We start from the raw sequence: 21,145 nt of genomic DNA, 5'->3' as shown, positions 1-21,145 counted from the left end.
AATGCAAAGTAAGGGCATTCAAGGTTAGGGATACATTCAGAAGTGAAAGTGATATAAAAAGAATCTTCCCTATTTAGATATCTCTAATGGAGAGGAAGATTCAAATAAATTTAGCTATTAAGTCCACAGTTTGGAGATTAAAACTGGGAAACTGATATTTAAGATAAAATTATTATTCTTTTAAACCTTTCAATATTTTATTTAACAGAGTTGGGGAAAACCAACCCAATCGTTTTTATATATTTATTCTCTCCCCAAACAGAAAGAAAAGTAAGTAAAGGTCGTCTTCCTCACAATTTTTCGACCCCTGTCTCCCAAAATGACAAGTACATCATGCTAAAAACACTAAGTGCTCAAGAATGTTGTTGATGACTGATAAATAGCAATCTGAATGCAAAATTAATGAGCCAAAAACACAAAGAACATGAGTTCTCTGCACCTCACAGTTATCTTACTGACAAAACAGGAAAATCAAGAACAGATTCCAAATACTAAATATTAAAATTCTCTTGGATCAAAACTGCTTTTTCCCTATGTTCATAATTAATGTTCTTTTTTAAAAATCCAATTGTTAAAAAAAACATTTGAAGAACAACCACCACCAGATCTACTGGAAATAACTTTATGGTTCTCAAAACATTAATGGCAAAAATACTGCGGATAAGAACTAACTACATATCAAATTTTTGTTTCCCACTATGTGCCATACTACCTCTTCTCTGTACAGGTTCAGGATCTATGTTTAATTTTAGTTGTGATTACTACTTATATGCTCATTTTCATTCTTTCTACAAACTACAAGAAAGAACAAGCAAGTTTTTCTGTTTCTAACTGTTCTTTGAGAAATATGGATGGATATATCACATCTCAAAGAAAATTTCAAAAAGTAAAATTAGATGAATCACAGAGTACAAAGGTTAAAGAATACTTTTTTGAAGTTATCAAACTGTGCATACCTTTTTAATATCATCAACTGGAGATTTTTCTTGTGCAGCAAAATGATTGTACGGATATGCATACATATATTGTATTTAACATATACTTTAACATTTAATATGTATTGTCTACCTGCCATCTAGGGGAGGGGGGAGGGGGAAGGAGGGAAAAAGGTGGAACACAAGGTTTTGCAAGGGTCAATGCTGAAAAATTACCCATGCATATATTTTGTAAATAAAAAGCTATTAAAAAAAGAATACTTTTTCGAGTACTAAATTCAAGACATAAAGACATCACTAAAACTAATACAATTTAAAAATGGAAATCCATAAATGAAACAAGAGAAACAGAGTCAAGAGTCAAACATTAAGAATACTGATCTTGAAGCCAGAAGATTTAAGTTGGAGCATTTTTCATCATAAGTCTTTTGAAATTGTTTTAGATCATTGTATTGCTGAGAAGAGCAAAGCCTATCAAAGTTGATCATCTGCACAATGCTGCTGTTAGCTGTGTTCTCCTGGTTCTGCTTCTCTCACTCAGAATCAATTCACATAAGTTTTTCAAGGTTATTCTGAAATCTGCCTGCTCATCATTCCTTATAGCACAATAGTATTTCATATTTATAAATTACAGTTTGTTCAACCATTCCCCATTTGATGAACATCCCCTCTCAATTTCCAATTTTTTTGTCACCACTATAAAGAGCAGTACTATAAACATTTTTGTACATACGGGTCTTTCTCCCTTTTTTATGTTCTCTGAGATACAGACCTAGTTCCACTAGCTTTTCCTTCCACGTATATCCAGGGAACTATACAACTAGAATTCAAGAATCAAGATCTTATATAAGTTTTTATAGATAATCTTTACCAAGCAAACAAAAGCAAAAAATACTTTACTATGCTTTAACATTTATTTTTCTTTAAGTCTTTTATAATAAGAGTTGCCCAATTATGCATTTATTCTTATGTTTCACACTGAAAATTCTCAAAGTTTTACATAGTGTACATATATTTAATTTTGTACTGCTTATTTATTGTTTAGTTGCCATATCTAATGTCACTGCAGGTTTATATTCATGGCTGTAATTTTTTTAAACTAGGGAAAGATTTGTATAATTCCCTTGTACAGTACTTTGCAACATATATATATATATATATATATATATAATAAGACAAACACTTTTTACTGAAAATGATCTGGTATTACAATTCCTTCCTAGCTGTTAACAATTCATCCATTTTTTATTCCTATCAGTTCTATCTCTATTAGCAGAATTATTCAATGATTGGTATTCTTTAAGATTAAGACAATGGTTCCCAATCTTTTTGGAGTATCTTTTTTACCAAAAAACCAACGAACATTGTCACATTCCCCAAAAGTGATCTTATGGTAAAGTTGCCTAGGAAATCTCATTTACTGAAAGGTGGTGAAAAAAGTGGTTTATCAAGGATTTGCTTCAAAACACTCTACACACTCATATGGGGAGAAGAATAAAGGGTAGTGGAGTGATGATAAAAGCAAGGGAATGGTAACAGATATATACTCAGCATTCTCAAAAACAAAGTCCATGACATTGTTAAATGGGTCAATAACAGTAACGGACTTGGTTTTACCAGGGAAAAAGACATTAAAATAAATTACCATCTGCTTTGTTCTGCGTCTTAAGGACTATAAGGCCATTTCATCTGACTCACAGTTAAAATTTTCTAAAAATGCTGTTTCTCCTGATTAGAATTAGAATCTTGAGAAGAGACAGTCTTGTTTTTCCTCTTTGTACCTTCAATGCATATAGCAAGCACTTAATAAATGCCTTTTCATTTATTCATTCATTGGCATGTATTCTAATGAGCCCTACTCCCCTCCCTCCAGCATAGGATGCCAAATTCTTCCCTTTGCTGCAGGAGCTTCTGATGACAGAAGTTCCTCCTTGGACTGCTGCCCAGGGATGGCACATGTTTCCCTTCTGCCATCTGCCATTTTCCAGTTGGAAAACATTCAAAGTATTACTTGTTTCTGTTGACTATGAGTTGGAACTTTTGTTTACATTTTAAAAAGTGAATGTTTTGGAGTGTGTGTAAAGATAAGCACACTAATACACTGTTGATGGAAAGCAATTGGGAAGTATATGAGAAAGGTGATAAAATTTTCTTGGCTTTTGATAATGACATGCCATTGTTAGATATAAACTCCAAGGAAGTCCAAGAAAAAAAGGTTCTATTGTATATCAAATTATTCATAGAATTAGTAGTCGTGTACTACAAAGTAGACTGTTGTAGAGGGATTAAATAAATTATAGAATATTAATATAATATTACCATGCCACAAACAATGTATTTTTATCTTAATTTTATCTTAATGTAAGATATATTTTTTAAAAAACTTAAATGAACTGATAAAATAAGTAGAAGCAGGCAAACCTATGACTACTAAAATATTAAAACTGAACTGCTATATTCATAATAACCAAACTTAATTGCAGAAATAAGAAAAGAAAATGCATTTTCCTTCCAATCTTGTACCTCTGGGTACCAAGTTGTGTGGTACAGTCTATATGATGGCATGTAGAATTTGTGGCTATGTTGCTTAGTTTTTCTAAATTGCTTACCTTTTTCCTTTCATTGTTTAAGGGGATGGCTAACTTTGTAGGGAAGGATAATGCAAAAGTGGTATAAAGACAAAATGTAAAAAACTTTAGTAAAAAGAAAAAAATATAGGTGAACATATTTAAGTAGAGTTGTACTAAACAAACAAACAAAAAAAACCCCAAAACCTGCCTCATGTTTCACTTTCACCAGAAAGTCTTGTTCTAGCTCACAGATCCAATGAAGGCATGGTCTAATTTTGTTCAACTCAAGCTTAAGACAACAGAGTGCATGTATATTTGTCTCTGAAGACTATGCTGTTCTTTTTTAGACAGGTGAACCACAAGTGCAACCTGTATCATTACAGGAAATTCCACTATCTTCAATACAGTCTAACCAAATATGATGACAACCCTAAAACCTAAAGTTGTCCCATATTTATACATGAAAAGTATTCCACTGGGTCACTATCCATTTAGAATTACAGATGCTGAGTTCTCCCTGCAGCAGTGGTTATTTATTCATTCTGATGAACCAACACATTCTTATCTTGTGGCTTATATGGGCTACATGAATTCTAAAATCAGCTCACTGGAGTTCAAAGTTGAGTATGTAGCCATGAAGAGCATGAAAATGGACAGGAAGAATATTAACCATGTAAGTTACCTCAGTATACCTAGACTTAGGAAGGTCAGCATGGCCTTAAAATTTTGTTAACATACTTCTAACTCCCTTAAAATACTAGGGAGTTGGGCAGGGAGCTGGTGCCTATTTCTTAACAATGTCCATCTTTCTACCTCCATTGTTTCTCAGACCATCACTTCTGTACTAATTCAATCTCAAATTTCCCTGATTCATTTTTATGAGCAATCAATTCAATTTACATTATTCTTGAATTCTTATCCCATGCATCCTTGCCTTACCACTGATTGTACCCTGCTATACCTCATCTTTGGATTATTCCCAGCACTTGCCATCTTCACATTATTATTCATATGCTGTTGAATAAAGCTTAAAAAAAATCATGACAAATGTAGACATGGTTTTAAAAATTTTTTTATTAATTTTTATAATTATAACATTTTCTTTGACAGTACATATGCATAGGTAATTTTTTTCTTTTTTTTTTTTTTTACATTATCCCTTGTACTCCCTTCTGTTCCGAGTTTTTCCCCTCCTTCCTTCCACCCCCTCCCCTAGATGGCAGGCATTCCCATACATATTAAATATCTTATAGTATATCCTAGGTACAATATATATGTGCAGAGCCAAATTTTGTTGTTGTTGTTGCAAAGGAAGGATTGTATTGGGAAGGTAAAAATAATCTGGGAAGAAAAACAAAACAAAACAAAACAAAAAAACAATGCTCACAGTTTACACTCATTTCCCAGTGTTCCTTTTCTGGATGTAGCTGATTTTGTCCAGCATTGATCAATTGGAATTGGATTAGTTCTTCTCTATGTTGAAGATAAATGTAGACATGTTTAAAAGAATTGCACATGTTTAACCTATATTGGATTATTTGATGTCTAGGGGAAGGGGAGAGGGGGAAGAGAAGAAAAAATTGGAATGCAAGGTTTTGCAAGGGTGAATGTTGAAAAATATTTTTGCATGTATTTGAAAATAAAAAGCTATCATTAAACATTTTTTAAAATCATGAAACTGCTAAGTGAGTCCCATAAATATTCTCAATATGTTATTTTAACTCTGTCCTCCTAGAGAGGTAATATTTTTTTATACCATTCTAATCAATATTTGCTTTCCCCCTCACTACAAAAGCTGTTTTAAACCTATCAAATTTCCCACAATACTTCCTTCTCCTGGCCTCTCATTTCTTCATCACATAAAATAGCAGAAGTTAAGCGATAAAAGCTCCCTCTCTTTCCTTTCTCCTGTCAAATAAACTTATTTGTCTTCCCCTACTGTCACTTCTTTGAAGTCAAGGCAAACCCTGCTAACATGCACAAATGATTTCTTCTCCATGAGCTAGTCTTCAAAGTCTTTTTATCTCCTGGTTCCTTCTTGTGTTCTCACAAACATGTTTGTCCATGTCTCTCTCATCCCTAGAAAATCCTTAACTGATCCTACCATCTCTGCTACCTTTTTTACTTAATTTCTCCTCCTCTTCTGATCCTAACTCCATTTTAGCCTTCACCTCCTATTCTGACTCTTTTATAAGCCTTCTGCAATCTGGCTTCTAATTTCATCATTCAACTGAAACTTATTTCCCTCAAGTCCCTAGTTGTCTCTTTTTTCTTTTTCAACTTTATTTATTTTAATTTTTTATTATAGCTTTTTATTTACAAGATATATGCATGGGTAATTTTTCAGCATTGATCCTTGCAAAACCTTCTGTTCCAACTTTTCCCTAACTTCCTCTTCCCCCCCACCCCCATGGCAAGTAGACCAATACATGTTAAATATGTTAAAGTACATAATAAACATAATCTATGTATAAATATCCATGCAGTTATTTTGCTACACAAGAAAAATTATCTTTAGAAATAATATACAATTAACCTGTGAAGGAAATAAAAAATGTAGGTGGATAAAAATAGAGGGATTGGGAATTCTATGTAATGGTTCGCACTCATTTCCCAGAGTTCTTTTGCTGGATATAGCTGGTTCTATTCATTATTGAACAAATGGAAATGATTTGGTTCATTTCATTGTTGAAGAGAGCCATGTCCATTAGAATTGATCATCATATAGTATTGTTCTTGAAGTATATAATGATCTCCTAGTCCTGCTCATTTCACTCAGCATCAGTTCATGTAAGTCTCTCCAGGCCTTTCTGAAATTATCCTGCTGGTCATTTCTTACCAGAACAATAATATTCCATAACAATCATATACCACCCCTTTCCTTTCTTTAAAATGTCTTTGGGATATAAGCCCAGTAACAATACTGATAGATCAAAGGGCACGCACAGTTTGATAACTTTTTGAGCATAGTTCCAAATTGCTCTCCAGAATGGCTGGATGTATTCACAATTCCACCAACAATGTAGCAGTGTCCCAGTTTTCCCATATCCCTTCCAACATTCAGCATTATCTTTTACTGTCATCCTTGCCAATCTAAGAGGTGTGTAATGGTATCTCAGAGTTGTCTTAATTTACATTTCTCTGATTAATAATGATTTGGAGCATCTTTTCATATGGCTAGAAACTGTTTCAATTTTTTCATCTGAAAATTGTTCATCTCCTTTGACCAATTTGATCAATTGGAGAATGACTTGATTTCTTATACATTAGAGTCAATTCTCTATATATTTTCAAAATGAGGCCTTTATCAGAACCTTTGACCATAAAAATATTTTCCCAATTTATTATTTCCCTTCTAATCTTGTCTGCATTAGTTTTGTTTGTACAAAAGCTTTTCAGTATAATCAAAATTTTCTATTTTGTGATCAATAATCAATCTATTTTGTGTTTTTTCAAACAGTGAATTCTTATCCCAAAAGCTGGGGTCTTTGGATTTGTCAAACACCAGATTGCAATGGGTATTGACTATTTTGTCCTGTGAACCTAACCTATTCCACTGTACAACTAGTCTATTTCTTAGCTAATACCAAATGATTTTGGTAACCACTGCTTTATAATATAGTTTTAGATCTGGTACAGCTAGGCCACCTTCATTTGATTTTTTTTTTTTCTCTCTCAGTAGTTCTCTTGAAAGTCTTGACCTTTTTGTTCTTCCAGATGAATTTTGTTATTTTTTCTAGGTCATTAAAAGTTTTTGGGAGTCTAATTGGTATAGTACTAAATAAATAGATTAGTTTAAGTAGTATTGTCATTTTTATTATATTTGCTCACCCTATCCAAGAGCACTTAATATTTTTCCAATTGGTTAGATCTGACTTTATCTATGTGGAAAGTGTTTTGTAGTTTTGCTCATATAGTTCCTGATTTTCTCTTGGCAGATAGATTCCCAAATATTTTATACTATCGGCAGTTACTTTAAATGGAATTTCTCTTTGTAAGTCTAGCTGTTGCATTTTGTTAGTGATATATAAGAATGCAGATGATTTATGTAGATTTCTTTTGTATCCTGCAACTTTGCTAAAGTTGTGGATTATTTCCAATAGCTTTTTAGTAGAATCTCTGGGGTTCTCTAAATATACCATCATATCATCTGAAAAGAGTGATAAGTTGGTTTCCTCATTACCTACTCTAATTCCTTTAATCTCTTTAAGTATTTTCAATAGGAATGGATGTTGGATTTTTATCAAATGTTTTTTCTACATCCATTGAGATGATCATATGGTTTTCGTTAATTTGGTTATTGATATAGTCAATTATGCTAATAGTTTTCCAATATTGAACCAGCCCTGCATTCCTGGTATAAATCCTACTTGGTCATGGTGTATTATCCTAGGGATGATTTTCTGTAATCTTTTTGCTAATATTTTATTTAAGATTTTAGCATCATTATTCATTAGGGAGATTGGTCTATAATTTTCTTTCTCTGTTTTCATTCTAACTGGTTTGGGTATCAGTACTATGTCTGTGTCATAAAAGGAATTTGGTAGTTCTTCATTCCCTATTTTTTCAAATAGTTTATATAATATTGGAGTTAATTGTTCTTTAAATGTTTGGTAAAATTCTATGTAAATCCATCTGGTCCTGGAGATTTTTTCTTAGGGAGTTGATTAATAGCTTGTTCTATTTCTTTTTCTAAAATGGAATATTTAAGCAATTTACTTTCTCCTCTATAAAGAGGGAAGCCTCTATTTTTGAAGGTAGTCATCTATTTCACTTAGGTTATCAAATTTATTGGCATATAATTGAACAAAGTAACTCCTAATTATTGCTCTAATTTCCTCTTCATTGGTGGAAAGTTCTCCCTTTTCTTGAGTTTCATTTCTTGCTTCTTTGGAATCCTATGTTTGGAGGTCAAATTTTTTGTTTAGTTCTGGTTTTTTCCATTAGGAAAAAATGGAATTCACCCGTTTCATTGAATGTCCATCTTCTTCCCTGGAAGAAAATGTTCAGATTAGCTGGGAAGTTTATTCTTGATTGCATTCCAAGTTTTTTTACCTTTTGGAATATCAGATTCCAGGCCCTTCAATCCTTTAATGTGGAAGCTGCTAGATCCTGAGTGATCCTAATTGTGGCTCCTCACTATTTGAATTTTTTGTTTCTTTATTTGTTTGTTTTTTTCTGGCTGCTTGTAATATTTTTTCCTTGGTCTGATAGTTCTGAAATTTTATTTTGGGGTCTCTTTCAGAAGGTGTTCAATGAATGCTTTTAGTGCCTATTTTACCTTCTGACTATTACTTGGGCAGTTCTTTTTGATGATTTCCTGAAAAATAGTGTCTAGGCTCTTTTTTTCATGATGATTTTCAGGGAGCCCAATGATTCTTAGATTCTCTCTCCTATTTCTATTTTCCAGTCTGTCATTTTTCCAAGTAGATATTTAACATTTTTTCCCTATTTTTTCATTTTTTTGGTTTTGCTTGACTGATTCTTGACGTCTCAACAAATCATTCATTTCCATTTGTTCAATTCAGATTTTTATGAGTTATTTTCTTCATTAAATTTTTTTACTTCTTTTTGTATATGCCCAATTGAGTTTTTAAATGAGTTGTTTTGCTCTATGGGATTTTTTTCCATTTCATTATTATTATTATTATTATTATTAATGAGTTATTTTCTTTTTTTAATTCACAAATCCTACTATCCTGGGAGTTCTTTATCTTTTCCAATTTAAAAATTCTGTTTCCCTGGGAGTTCTTTACCTTTTCCAATTCACATTTCAGGAAGTTGTTTTCTTTTTCCACTTTATCAAATCATTCTTTTAATGAATTACATGCCTTTTCCATACTCTCTTGTAAAGCTTCTCTCCTTTTCCCATTTTTCTTCTAGCTCTCTTTTAAGATCTTTTATAATTTCTTCTAGGAGAGCCTTATATGATAGGGACCAGGTTATATCCCCCTTTGGGGTTTTCTCTGGAGACTATCTGCTTTGAGACTCCTCAGGGTTGGAAATCTGCTCTCTTTCTGTATAGAAGCTATCTATGGTTAGAGTTCACTTTGCTTTTTTACTCATTTTTAAAAAAGCCCTTGGGATCTGCCTTCAGGACAAAGAGGTTCCCAGCTTCCTCTACAGAATAGGAATAGATGGACAGTAGCTGTCCTGCGAATGGGCTGCAAAAAGCAGCGGAGCTGTGGAAGTGCATCTGCCCTGGGAAGAGCCCCATGCAGCATTAGGGCCACTGCCCTGGAAAGAACCCCCACACTGCAGAAATGTGACTGTCCTAAGAAGAGCCCCCTGCAGCGGAAGTGTGACTGCCCTGGACAGAGCCCCTTGCTGGGGAATGCAGCTGCTCTGTGGTCATGCTGAGTCACTCCCGGTGCTTGGTGGGTGTAGCCAGGTCCTGTTAAATTCTGGAGTTTTGGGGGTACACTCTACCTTTGGCATTTGTGTAACTTCTCTGTTAATCTACTACTTTGCAACCAAAGCAGAGTAGACAACCTGTGGTAGAGTCCTCCCTGCAAATTCTCCACCTGAAGAGACCACATCCCGTCCCTGGTCTGCTCACCCTGAATTAACCTCCATGTTTGCCTCCCTGCCTGCATTGGCCTCCTTCCACCTGATCAAGACAGTCTTTTTCTGGAGATCTCCGGCTGGTAATTTGTAGTACTCCCAATATTCATGGATTCTATCAGTCAAGCACCATTTCAGAGGCTGAATTTGGAAATCAGTAGTGAAGGTAGAAGGGGAGCTCAGAATGAACTGTGTGTCCTTTCCACCATCTTGGTTCCGCCCCCCAGTTGTCTCTTAGTTGCAAAAAATCTGATGGCCTTCTTTTAACCTCTCTGTACCCTTTAACACTAAAATCATACTTTTCTGGAAACTCTTCTCTCTTTTTTAGTTCTCTCTTCCTTTCAGTACCCTTCAATAAGGTCTAGACATTAACCCTGGATACCCCCTGAGGCAGTCCTGGAACCAGTTCTTTTCCTCTATCTTACTTGGTAATCTCATCATTTCTATACAGCTGATTCCACATCTTTGAATTTGGAACACATCCACCCATAACTTCTTTGCTAAACTCCAGCCTTATATCACAGTTGTCTAATGAACATTTTGAATGGATGTTCCATAAGTATCTCAAATACAAATGAGCCAAAACAAAATTTTATCTTTCCCCCCAACTCTTCCCAACTTTCCTATTACTATCAAGAATACTATTCTCACAATAACCATCCTTCTTGATTACTTTCTAACACATACACTTAAAAATTAAAAAATTCTTGTCATATGATGATGATAATAATAGGTAGCATTTATCTAATGCTTTGAGGTTTGCAAAGCACTTTATATATTAATTCATTTGATCTTCACAACAACTTGTGGCTGGTCAGTAGTTTTTTTTTTAGTCAAGTCCAACTTGTCCTCATGACCCCATTTGGAATTTTCTTGACAAAGATATTGGAGTAGTTTGTCATATCCTTCTCCAGCCTATTTTACAGAAGAGGAAACTCAGGTAATCAGGGTTAAGTAATTTGTTCAGGTTGAGATGGCTTCTAAGTATCTGAAGCCAGATTTGAACATAAGAAGATGAATCTTAATGACTCCAGGTCTGGTTCTCAATCTCCTGTGCCATCTAGCTGCCCAGGAGCTATTATTAGCTCCATTTTACTAATGAGGAAACTGAAGCTTAGAGAGGCCTGCCTAGGTCACATAGCTAATATCAGCGTGAGGCAGAATTTGAACTCAAGTACAGCATTGCAGCCAATGCACCACTCCAGTAACTTTGCCAAGAAAATCCCAAATGGGAAGTTGGATGATTGAAAAACGACTGAAAAAATTTCCCCCTAAACATTTCTCTCTTTCCAACTTCTCTATCACTGTTGAAAGCACCACAATCTTACCACTCAGTCAGGTTTGCAAACTTGGTATCATCCTCAACTATTCACTATCACTTAGACCACTGATCCAATCTGTTAACAAAACTTGCTGTTTTTATATCTCTCTTCTTTTGACTCACACACCTACTACCTTCTTTCACACCCTCATACCTGGACTATTCCAATAATCTTCTGGATGGCCTCCCTGCCTCACATTTCTACTCACTCTAATCTATTCTCCATATATCTATCAAAGTGCCTTTTTCTAAAGCACAGCATGTTATCGCTCTTTCCCCTATAAATTAGTGGTTTTCTATTATCTCCAGAATCAAATATAAAATACTTATTTTGGCATTTAAGGATTCTTCACAATTTTGTTTCTATCTTTCCAGTCTTATTATGCTTTAACCGACTCCATGTACTTTGTAATCCAACAATACCTGTTTCCTTGCTATATACATTACATATTTCATCTTCAGACTCTGCATTTTTACTGGCTGTATCCACAGACCTGGAATGCTCTCTGCTCCTCATATCTGCCTCCTAGCTTTGCTGGTTACATTCTACATATATCTCGTATATAGGGCAGTTTGCATATTTTTTCCCCATTAGAATGTTAACTCCTTAAGAAGAGGATGATGATTTTTTTTCCCTTTCTCTATAAAATTGGTTGTTGATGATGCTGATGAAAAAGCTGATTTGAAGACTTGCCCAAGGTAAGGGCTCATTTGGCAATATTTAATAAATGATTATTGACTGAAAATCTGGGATTTTATAGTCTGTGCCTTTTTTCTTTTTTTAAATTAAAATTCAGATTTGTGATTTTATCAATATTAGGAACCATTGACATGAAAACTCTTTCCATTAATGTATATCAAGTTTATCTTTAACTCATCAGTTGTTTAGTGCAATGAGGTTTAAATAATTTGCAAATGGTCCTAGAGTCAGTATCTAATATCACATCTTCTATTCACTATGCTATGTAGCTTTTATTTTATATTCTATATTCAGTACTGATTTATAGCAGTGTGCAAAAACATTAATTCTTTACTCTCTTCCTAAATATTCCCAAAGTACCCTGAGTCTCTCAGTTGTCTTATGATTCTACATTTATATGTTGGAATCTTCAATCTCAATTTAAAATTCCTTGATGGCAAGTAATGTGACTGATCATCTTCATACTCCCAGAACTTAGCAGTGTGCCATGCATATAACTTATATGATAATTATAAGTGATTATTGTTTGATAGCTATATGAATATTTTTCTTTTTTTATTTATCCTGGTAAATTTATTTTTAATACACATTTCTTTATGCTAAGAGAGAAAAATCAGAGCAAAAGGGAAAAACCTTGGGAGAGATTGAGAAGAACCAAGTCTTTCATGGTCAATCCTTGCACGTTCTTGCTGGTATTGTATATAATGTATTAGTGGTTCTGCTCCTTTCACTCAGCATTAGTTCCATATAAATCTTTCCAGACCTTTCTAAAATCTGCTTGTTCATCATTTTTTATGGAATAAAAATATTCCATTACCTTCATATATCACAACTTGTTCAGCCATTCCCCAATTGATAGACATCTACTCATTTTCCAATTCTTTGCTACCACAAAAAAGAGCTGCTACAAACATTTTTGAACACTTGGGTCCTTTTCCTTCTTTTTATATAAACGTTTTTTCTTCACCAAGATTCCATTATGCTAAGGTGATTCAAGGCAATTTCAATCTATCAACTTGTGATAGAAAGTGCCATCCACATCCAGAGAGAGAACTAAGAAGACTGAATGTGGATCAAAGAAGAATATATTCACTTTTTTTTGTTGTTGTTCATTTACTTGGATTTTTTTCTTAAGTTTTTTCCCTTTTGATCTGTTTTTTCTTTTTCTTTTGCTCAACATGATAAATATGGAAATATGTTTAGGAGAATTGCAAACATTTAACCTGTGTCAGATTGCTTGCTGTCTTGGGGAGGAAAGAGAGGGAGAAAAATTTGGAACATAAGGTTTTGCAAAGGTGAATGCTAAAAACTATCTTTGCATATATTTGGAAAAATAAAATATAATTTAAAAAAGAGAGATCTCATTTTGGGGACATAGTCTATATTTGAACCAATATGATACAGTACACAAATGATCTATGTATTTCCTTAAAAATAAGCAAACACTTATAAAGCTCCTATTTTGTCATCAGGATCACTGCTCAGGAAGACAAGTGTTTTAACAAGACTTAGTATATGTCCTCAAAGAGCTTATATTGTAAGGGAAGGATGGGAGAAAAAAGATTTCCTATTAGACCGACAAAGATGAAGAATAAATATCAGAAAGGCTATAGAAAAATCTGTTACACTGAGAAGGGGAATAGGAGGTAAATGGAAGTGAAAAATTTTTCTCTTTTTTATATCTATTGTTTTTACAACAAAAATGATTAAAAATTATTAAAATCCAAATACAGATAACAATAACTGTAACCACATTAGGGAACTGTACAATAAAATGCACCATAAGCTCTATAGGAAAGTCATTACCAATCTGAGAAAAGGAAAGTCTGGGAAGGCTGCATGGAGATAATATTTAAACTGTCCTTTAAAGAATGGATTTAAAGAAATTCAATAGGAAATTCAACAGATCTGATCATGGATAGTGGTAAGGGAGAGTTGGTTAAATAAAGACCAGTTTGACTCTTGGCATACAAATACGAGAAAAGTATGGAAAGTTCAATAGCATCAGACTTTAGAAGGTTTTAAATGCCAGGTCTAGATGGACTGGAAGTGGTCACTGATGATTTCAAGTAACATTACCTCAATTCACAAATCTGATATGCAGGAAAATAGAAAAAAAAACACTTAAGAAGCTATTTCTATAGTCCAAGATAGCAGGAATAGTGGTAAGACAGATGAGAGAAATAGTTAAAACAAATCCTTCAGGAATTGGTAATTACTTCACATGATCCTCAATGATTATTTTAGAAAGGCCATTTTACAGATGATAATTTTCCTAAGATCATATGAATAGTAAATAGTAACTAGAATAAAGCACTCAGGAGAGTGTCATTATTTGGCAAAAACAGTCACTATGCTCATCTCTCTCATCTCTCCATCACTACTATTAACCTTTACTAAAATTCCTAAACCATAGAAATTGGACATTCTCTCAGAGAATTCCTACTGAAAATTACCATTATCAATAACCCTAATATTACAATAAATGGACTTCTGTGGCTCTTACAAATATATTGAATCCTGAAAAACAAATTCACCATATTAATCATATTAAGAAAGGGAAGAAAATGGAAAAAGAAAAGACAAGGGGAAAAAAAAAAGAAACTATGCTTTAATCTGCACTATGAGTCCATCAATTCTCTATTTGAAGACTCATACCATGTTTCAGAGAGTCCTTTGGAATTGTGGTTAGTCATTGTGCTGGAGTTCTTATGTCTTTTAGGAGTTGATTATCTTTATAATATTGTTGTTATGTTATATATCATCCTCTTGCTTTTACTGACTTCATTCCATAACAGTTCATACAAGTCTTTCCAGATTTCTCTGAATACAATATTATTAATAGTACAATAGCATTCCAATATATTCATATATCATAACTTGTTCAACCATTCTTTAATTAATGGGCATCCCCTCGTTTTCCAATTATTTTCTGCCATAAAAGCTGTATAAATATTTTTGTGCACATAGGTTCACTTACTCTTTGAAGTATAAATCTAGTAGTGGTATGGGTGGGACAAAGGATACACATAGTTTAATAACTTCTTAAATGACAATTTATATTGCAATTTCTATAAAAAAAAATTATGTTAAAGGAATGACAGTGAAGCAAAATTTTCATTTTTTAGCAGAGAGGTGGGCGGGCTACAGGTACACAATGAGGCATACACTTTTCAGACCTGTGGACATTTATTCATCTGTTTTGCTCGATACTATTTATTAATTAAAAGGGGACTTTTTAGAGAAACTGATAAAGATCACAAAGTCCATGTCTTAAAGTTTAGGCAAAACCCAATCTTAACCCAAAACCTATTCTTATTTTATACACACTTCTAACAAGTCTAGTATCAAGTTTACTAATATATCTAAAGCAAATTAGAAGGGAGAAAGGGAAAGAAAGGGGAAGAGGTAATAGCTGATGTCTCCTAAAACATTATGGAAAAATGGGGTCAAGCAACCTTATAAAATTAAACAAAATGATTCATTTTATTATGCTTATAAATATGATCCTATGGAATCAACAAAAAGTTTTTATTACATAATGGCATGAGAAAAGGCAAAGCTGACCATTCTATACGGAAAAAAAAAAAGACAAATGTAGCAAAAGAGTTTCCTAGAAAAATCTACCAAGAAAAACAGGCCACAGGCTGCCTCTTTTATTCCGGTTTTTATTTCTGGTCTACCTTTAGTTCCTGTCAACATACTACTCAAGACTCAGATCTCTTCACTCATCATTCAATGGATAATCTTCCCTGAAATTATGAGATTCACTCAACTTAAATGTAATTATATCAACAGACTTACAAGTAAAAAAAGTAGTGATTTGAGAATTAGAGAAACTGGGTCCCTATGCTACTTCTTTCATTTTCTCTATTTAAGCCTCTTGCTAATTCATCAGGAAAATAACAGGAGGTTGGATATGGAAATATCTTAAAATTGAGAAGAAAACTCTTACCTTATTCAATTGACCAAACTATTTCTAGTCATCCCTCATACTCTTTTACGTGACTGCCATCAACAATAGTTGTAATTTTGTAAATTTTTTAAGTAACTGAGAAAAGTCATCAAACAGTTCAAAGGTGCCAACCAAGCAAGAAAAAACAAAGTAAAATCCTTTATATGAAACATGAAATGTAAAGCAGAACCAAGAGAAGAGTACACACAACTATAAAAAGTAAATTAATGTCCAATCTTAGTGATGAGAGAATAGCTGAAACATTGCTATTTTCAGCAGAGTGGTAAAGGAGTATAAGGTATGGAATATTGCTTAATTGTTAATGTTAACTAAGAAAGAATTCTACAATGGAAAAGTGAAGGGAGCCTTGAAGAATAACTAAAACATGAAAGAATGTTATTTTTTAATTTAAAAAGTAAAAGTTTTTCAGTTATAAAGACCAACTCTCCATATATGTATATATACATAAATAAAAATATGATTATACATTATCAACATTTAGTGTTCCAGATGGCTATGATTCTGCCATAAAAACTTCTTTATTCAGCCTCCTAAGAACATTTTCAATACATTAATTTCACAAGATATTCATTTGTCAGGGATAGAGAACTCAAACTACAATCTATAACAACTACAATCCATTTAAGGTGACATGTCATTTTAAATAAGTGCTTCTTATTAAAACTCAAGATGGACACTAGTATTTAAGATTTGTATGCTATTATTTTTATAACCAATCTGCATATCTTGTTTAAAAACCCTATTCCTAACAGGTTATCAATAATTACAGAAGTAGGTTAGTAAACAAATGTGAAATCATAAGTAGAAATGAACAGTTACATTAAATTATACCTCTAAGAACATCATTAAAGTTATTGATTCCACAAACACTATCTGAACAAAATACCAGAAAATGACAAAATATAATAAACACTAATGAAAACAGGATTGAGTTTCTAATTGAACTGGTTCAATTCCCAAATTCTTTTAAAATATTGTAAAAGTTAGGGCATAAAGTAGGTAGAGAGCTTAAAAAGGAATATTCCTTGGTATCAAATTAAACCCTGATACACCCAATGATTTGAGACAAGTCAAAAAATTTTAGGATGCTCTGAGCAACTAAAGAGGCCTGTAATTTAGTAGGAGCCCCTCCATCAATGAAATCACAGGTCCAGTCCCTATTCCTATGCTAGTCTCAAATCCTGTACACAGGTAGTGTTAAATCTCTTCAATACCTAAAGTTACCAAATGCAATGAAAAGTAGATGACTTAAGATCTGGTCAAAAAGTTAGTGTTATTGCCTAGTTAGTAACTTACTATCGCAGAATATTGACTTAAAATACAATACTTATCCACAAAGACGAAGGTGTTTAAACTACATGTATAATAAATGTAGCACCTTCTCACCAATGGATACTTTCAATTATAAGTGAAGGCTAACAGTACATATCCAAATATTTTCAGAAACTTCCAATTGGACAAACACACACACACCCCTTTTTGGTGCACAAAGGCAGACATAAAAAAAATTTATAATGGTGACAAGAATTCAATAAAATGACCAAGGGAGAAACATTCAGCTAAAAATCTAGATTTCCCTGCAGTAGTATGGACTTAATTATCCCAAACATTTTTAGCTGTACAGATACAAATTATGTCAAAAGATGTGTAAGAGCACATATTGCATTAAAAAAGTGCTACTATGTAAGACCAAAATGAAACTGTCAAATATTTAGAAAAATTCATCTTTAACTGTGGCAGAAAGCAACTGAATTTAGCAGAACGTTGAAAGCCAGCTAATTAATGGGAAACATCATGGGGGTGGATGGTGAAAGCTAGAGTACCTATGAAGACTACACGCAATTAAAAATAAGTACCTTCTCTATCAATTAAACACTACACAGTATGGGATAAGTAGATTTCTTAAAAATGAGAAATGGAGATTGGAGAAGTGACAAACTTTAAGAAACAATATTTTCCTGCAAAATTAAGTATGGTTAAATGCCACAAGGGAGAAAAAAGTCAATGAATGGAAAACATGTTCATGTATTTGCACTATAAAGTACAGTTTTTAAATGATCCAGCAAGAGAGAAGGCTCTCAGAATAAATGCAATGGTCCCATTTAAATTTGGGAGGAAAAAAACGCCTCTGGCGGAGATTCCGCATTCCCCGAAACACAGGACAAAAGTGTCCTTGCTTTAGGGCACTTACACTTACAACACAAGAAGCAAAAAATTGGCGGGGAGGGAAATGTGAGAAGAGACCCAGGAACTACCTCTCCATCAACAACCCTTTATTAAACTGCAGGACCTGGCAGCGGTCGTTAAGAAAGGCAAAACCCACCCCACATTCCGGCCCTCCCAGAGCTGCCCATCGCCACCGGACTCCGGAGAACGACACCAGCGTCACCCGAACTGCTCGGGCCGAGCACTTTGGGCCCGCTTCCCTCGGCCCTCTCCCCTCCCCACCAGTTGATCCCCATCCTAACCCACGCTCCTTACCACAGGGAACGAGATGTAACAGAGATGATTAAGAGGTGCGAGTCAAAGCTGGAAAGGACTTTCAGGTAAGACGGACAGGCAGACTCCCCAACGCCCTCCTCCCCCCAGGGAGAGGCGCAGGGCGGGACCCCAAGCCTCGGGGGAGCCTCGGGGGAAGGAGAAGGAGCCGCGAAGTGCGGCCCGGGATGGGGCCGGCGAGGCTGAAGTGTGTGTGTGGGCCCGGAAATGTCACGGAGGACTAGGCGAAGATGCAGAGAGTCCCTAGGGAAAGCCTGGGGGCCCCGAGGGGCGGAGAAGCCTCGAAAGCTAGCCGAGATATGCCAAACAAGCGACTACGGCCCGGCAGGCGGCCCGGGAGATCGGGGTGCTGGAGGTGCGAGGAGCGGGTCTGGGGTGCAGCAGGGGAGAGAAGTTGGAGGGGGGATGCAGAGGTCGGCACGGAGCGTAGTGCAGAGCAAGGAAAGGGACCTCGGCCCCGAACGGGACGAGGGGAGAGGGCAGGGGTGCAGCTGGGCGGGGCGGCAGAGAGATGAGGAAGGGGTTGCAGTAGCTCGGGAGGGCGGGGGTGGGGATGGACTGGTAGGGGCCGGGGTAAGCGGGAGAGGCGGGGAGTAGCAGGCGAGATAAACAGGAGGGTGGGGGGGGAGAGGAGGGACGGGGCAGCCAGGGGCGAGGGGACAGGAGTAACACGGGTGGGGTGAGGTGCACCAAGGCGGGGGCTGGGAGAGGGCAGCGGGCTGCGCTGGGGCACAGAGTGCGGCCCGGCCCGGCGACTCTGACCTTGTAGTAGACATCGAATTGGATGTTCTCGGGCAGGGAGCGGATGTCGCGGCGGGAGCGGCTGTAGTTGTCCACCACGGCAGAGATGGCGGTGTTGTAGAGCGTCTCCGGGATCCACTCCAGCTCCACCGCCGCCATCTTCCTTCCCTCCTCCTCCTTCTCTTCCTCCTCCCCCAGCTGCTGCTGCTGCGGCCGGGGCCGGGGCTGCCGGGGCTGCTCCTGCGGCTGCTCCGGCTCCTCCAGGGGTTGCCGCTGCCTCAGCCTCTGCCTCCGCCTCCTCCGCCGCCGCCGCCGTCGCCGGCCCCCGCCTCCCTCCGTGCCGAGCTCCTCCCCTGGCCCCGGAGGACTCGGCTGGGCGGCGGCAGTCACGAGGGAGGACTCGGCCCACAGCGGGAGGGCGAGGGCGGCCCCGGGGGACGGGGGAGCGATCCGGGGAGGGGCGGGCGGCCGGTGCCGGGCGCGGGTGAGGGGGAGGGAAGGGGAAGGGAGAGGGACGGGCCCCGGGCGGAGGGCCTCACATTCCGGGTTTCAGGGAAACCGGCAGATCCTGAGCGAGTCCGGGGCTCTGCAGGGGGTGGGGCTGCGCGAACGGCGTGATGGCGTCACGGCGCGCTGACGAACAGGAGCGGGGATGGGCGGGAGGAGGTTGGAGGTGGGACGGATGGCCGGAGCTGGAGATGGAGCGCCGAGGAGCGGAGTTCGCTAAAAACGTAGAGGCTCAGGACTGAGGGAGGGAGGAGGACGTCATTAAAAAAATAAAGATAGCGAGGAAGAAAAGAAGTTGTTACTGCCCATTAAGAAATTAAGGTTGAAAGGAAAGATGGGAAGGCGTGTTTGTCAGGTGGGAAGGGGAGAGGAAACGCGCTCCTATGGTAGGACCTCCAACCTGACTTCTTTTGCCCGGATTTCAGAGAAGTAGGAATTGTCCGGCGAAAGGAAAATCCGGGGAGCTTTGTCCGAGAGTGTGTTCTGAAACTTCTGGCTTCTTGCATAGACCAGAGAAAGGGACAAGCAGGCGCAGCGAGGCAGAAGTAAGGCCATGCACAGAAGCGCTCCGCAAAGCAGCTCCGAGGGAGAGATCCGAGAGCGTGCGAGGCAGGCAGGAAGCGCGGTGGGAGGCTGGGTTACTGGTTAGTGATGGTCTCCTGCTTAGCACCGTGCCTGACCTGTAGTGGCGGCTAACGCATGTTGGTTGATTAATTGAAAAGAAACGAAAGAGTTGTGATACTATGGTAAGGGAGAATGATGAGGCAGAAATATAAATTGCAATTCTTAATTTTTTGGTCGGGGCTATACTATTAAACAGCTGCCAGAGCATTTTTTCCCTCGATGCCTCCTTATCGCCAACGATAGCCATTTGTTATTCTATTATGGGGTACTTGGCAATATAATTTTCAGTTTGTGTTTCAAAAACTTCATGCAGCATCTTTTCTAGGAATTTTATGGGATTACTATTGGGGATGTGATATTGATCTCAAAATATTTTTTGTGATTAATAATAATTATATAATATTTGTAACATGGTGTAATTTAATAATAATAATTATAAATTATTGCTTGTAAATAATTATATAATATAATTTAATGAATATATTATATTAGGAAAATTAATATAATTTATAAATAATTCTATGATGATTATTATGAATTTAATGATAATAATAGTTTTGCAAAAAAGGAGATAGGAATATCTGACATCTAAAAAGCTGGAGGAATTGGGACCTAACTTCTCTGAGGGGGAGGCAGACTTTTTTTTTTTTTTTTTTTGAGGCTGGGGTTAAGTGACTTGCCCAGGGTCACATAGCTAGGAAGTGTTAA

The 21,145-nt window shown here is 36.6% G+C and overlaps 1 protein-coding gene across 2 annotated transcripts in view; it reads right to left on the bottom strand.

Annotated features, from left to right (window-relative positions):
* Positions 1–19,876, bottom strand: part of APPBP2 (amyloid beta precursor protein binding protein 2) — a 51,289-nt gene extending 31,413 nt beyond the window's left edge. The window contains exons 1-2 of one of the 2 annotated variants that reach the window (XM_074261996.1): positions 19,789–19,876; positions 19,328–19,635 (exon numbers count right to left, since the gene is read on the bottom strand). In XM_074261996.1, coding sequence (XP_074118097.1) covers positions 19,328–19,465 — 138 coding nt within the window. In that variant the 5' untranslated portion in view covers positions 19,466–19,635; positions 19,789–19,876. Of the gene's footprint in view, positions 1–19,327 lie in introns of both variants that reach the window. The other variant, XM_074261997.1, reaches the window with a different exon arrangement.
* Between the last annotated feature and the right edge of the window lie 1,269 nt (positions 19,877–21,145).

This window comes from Sminthopsis crassicaudata, chromosome 4 (assembly GCF_048593235.1).
Source record: "Sminthopsis crassicaudata isolate SCR6 chromosome 4, ASM4859323v1, whole genome shotgun sequence".
NCBI classification, from domain to species: Eukaryota; Metazoa; Chordata; class Mammalia; order Dasyuromorphia; family Dasyuridae; genus Sminthopsis; species Sminthopsis crassicaudata.
This window is presented reverse-complemented; position numbering and strand designations above follow the sequence as displayed.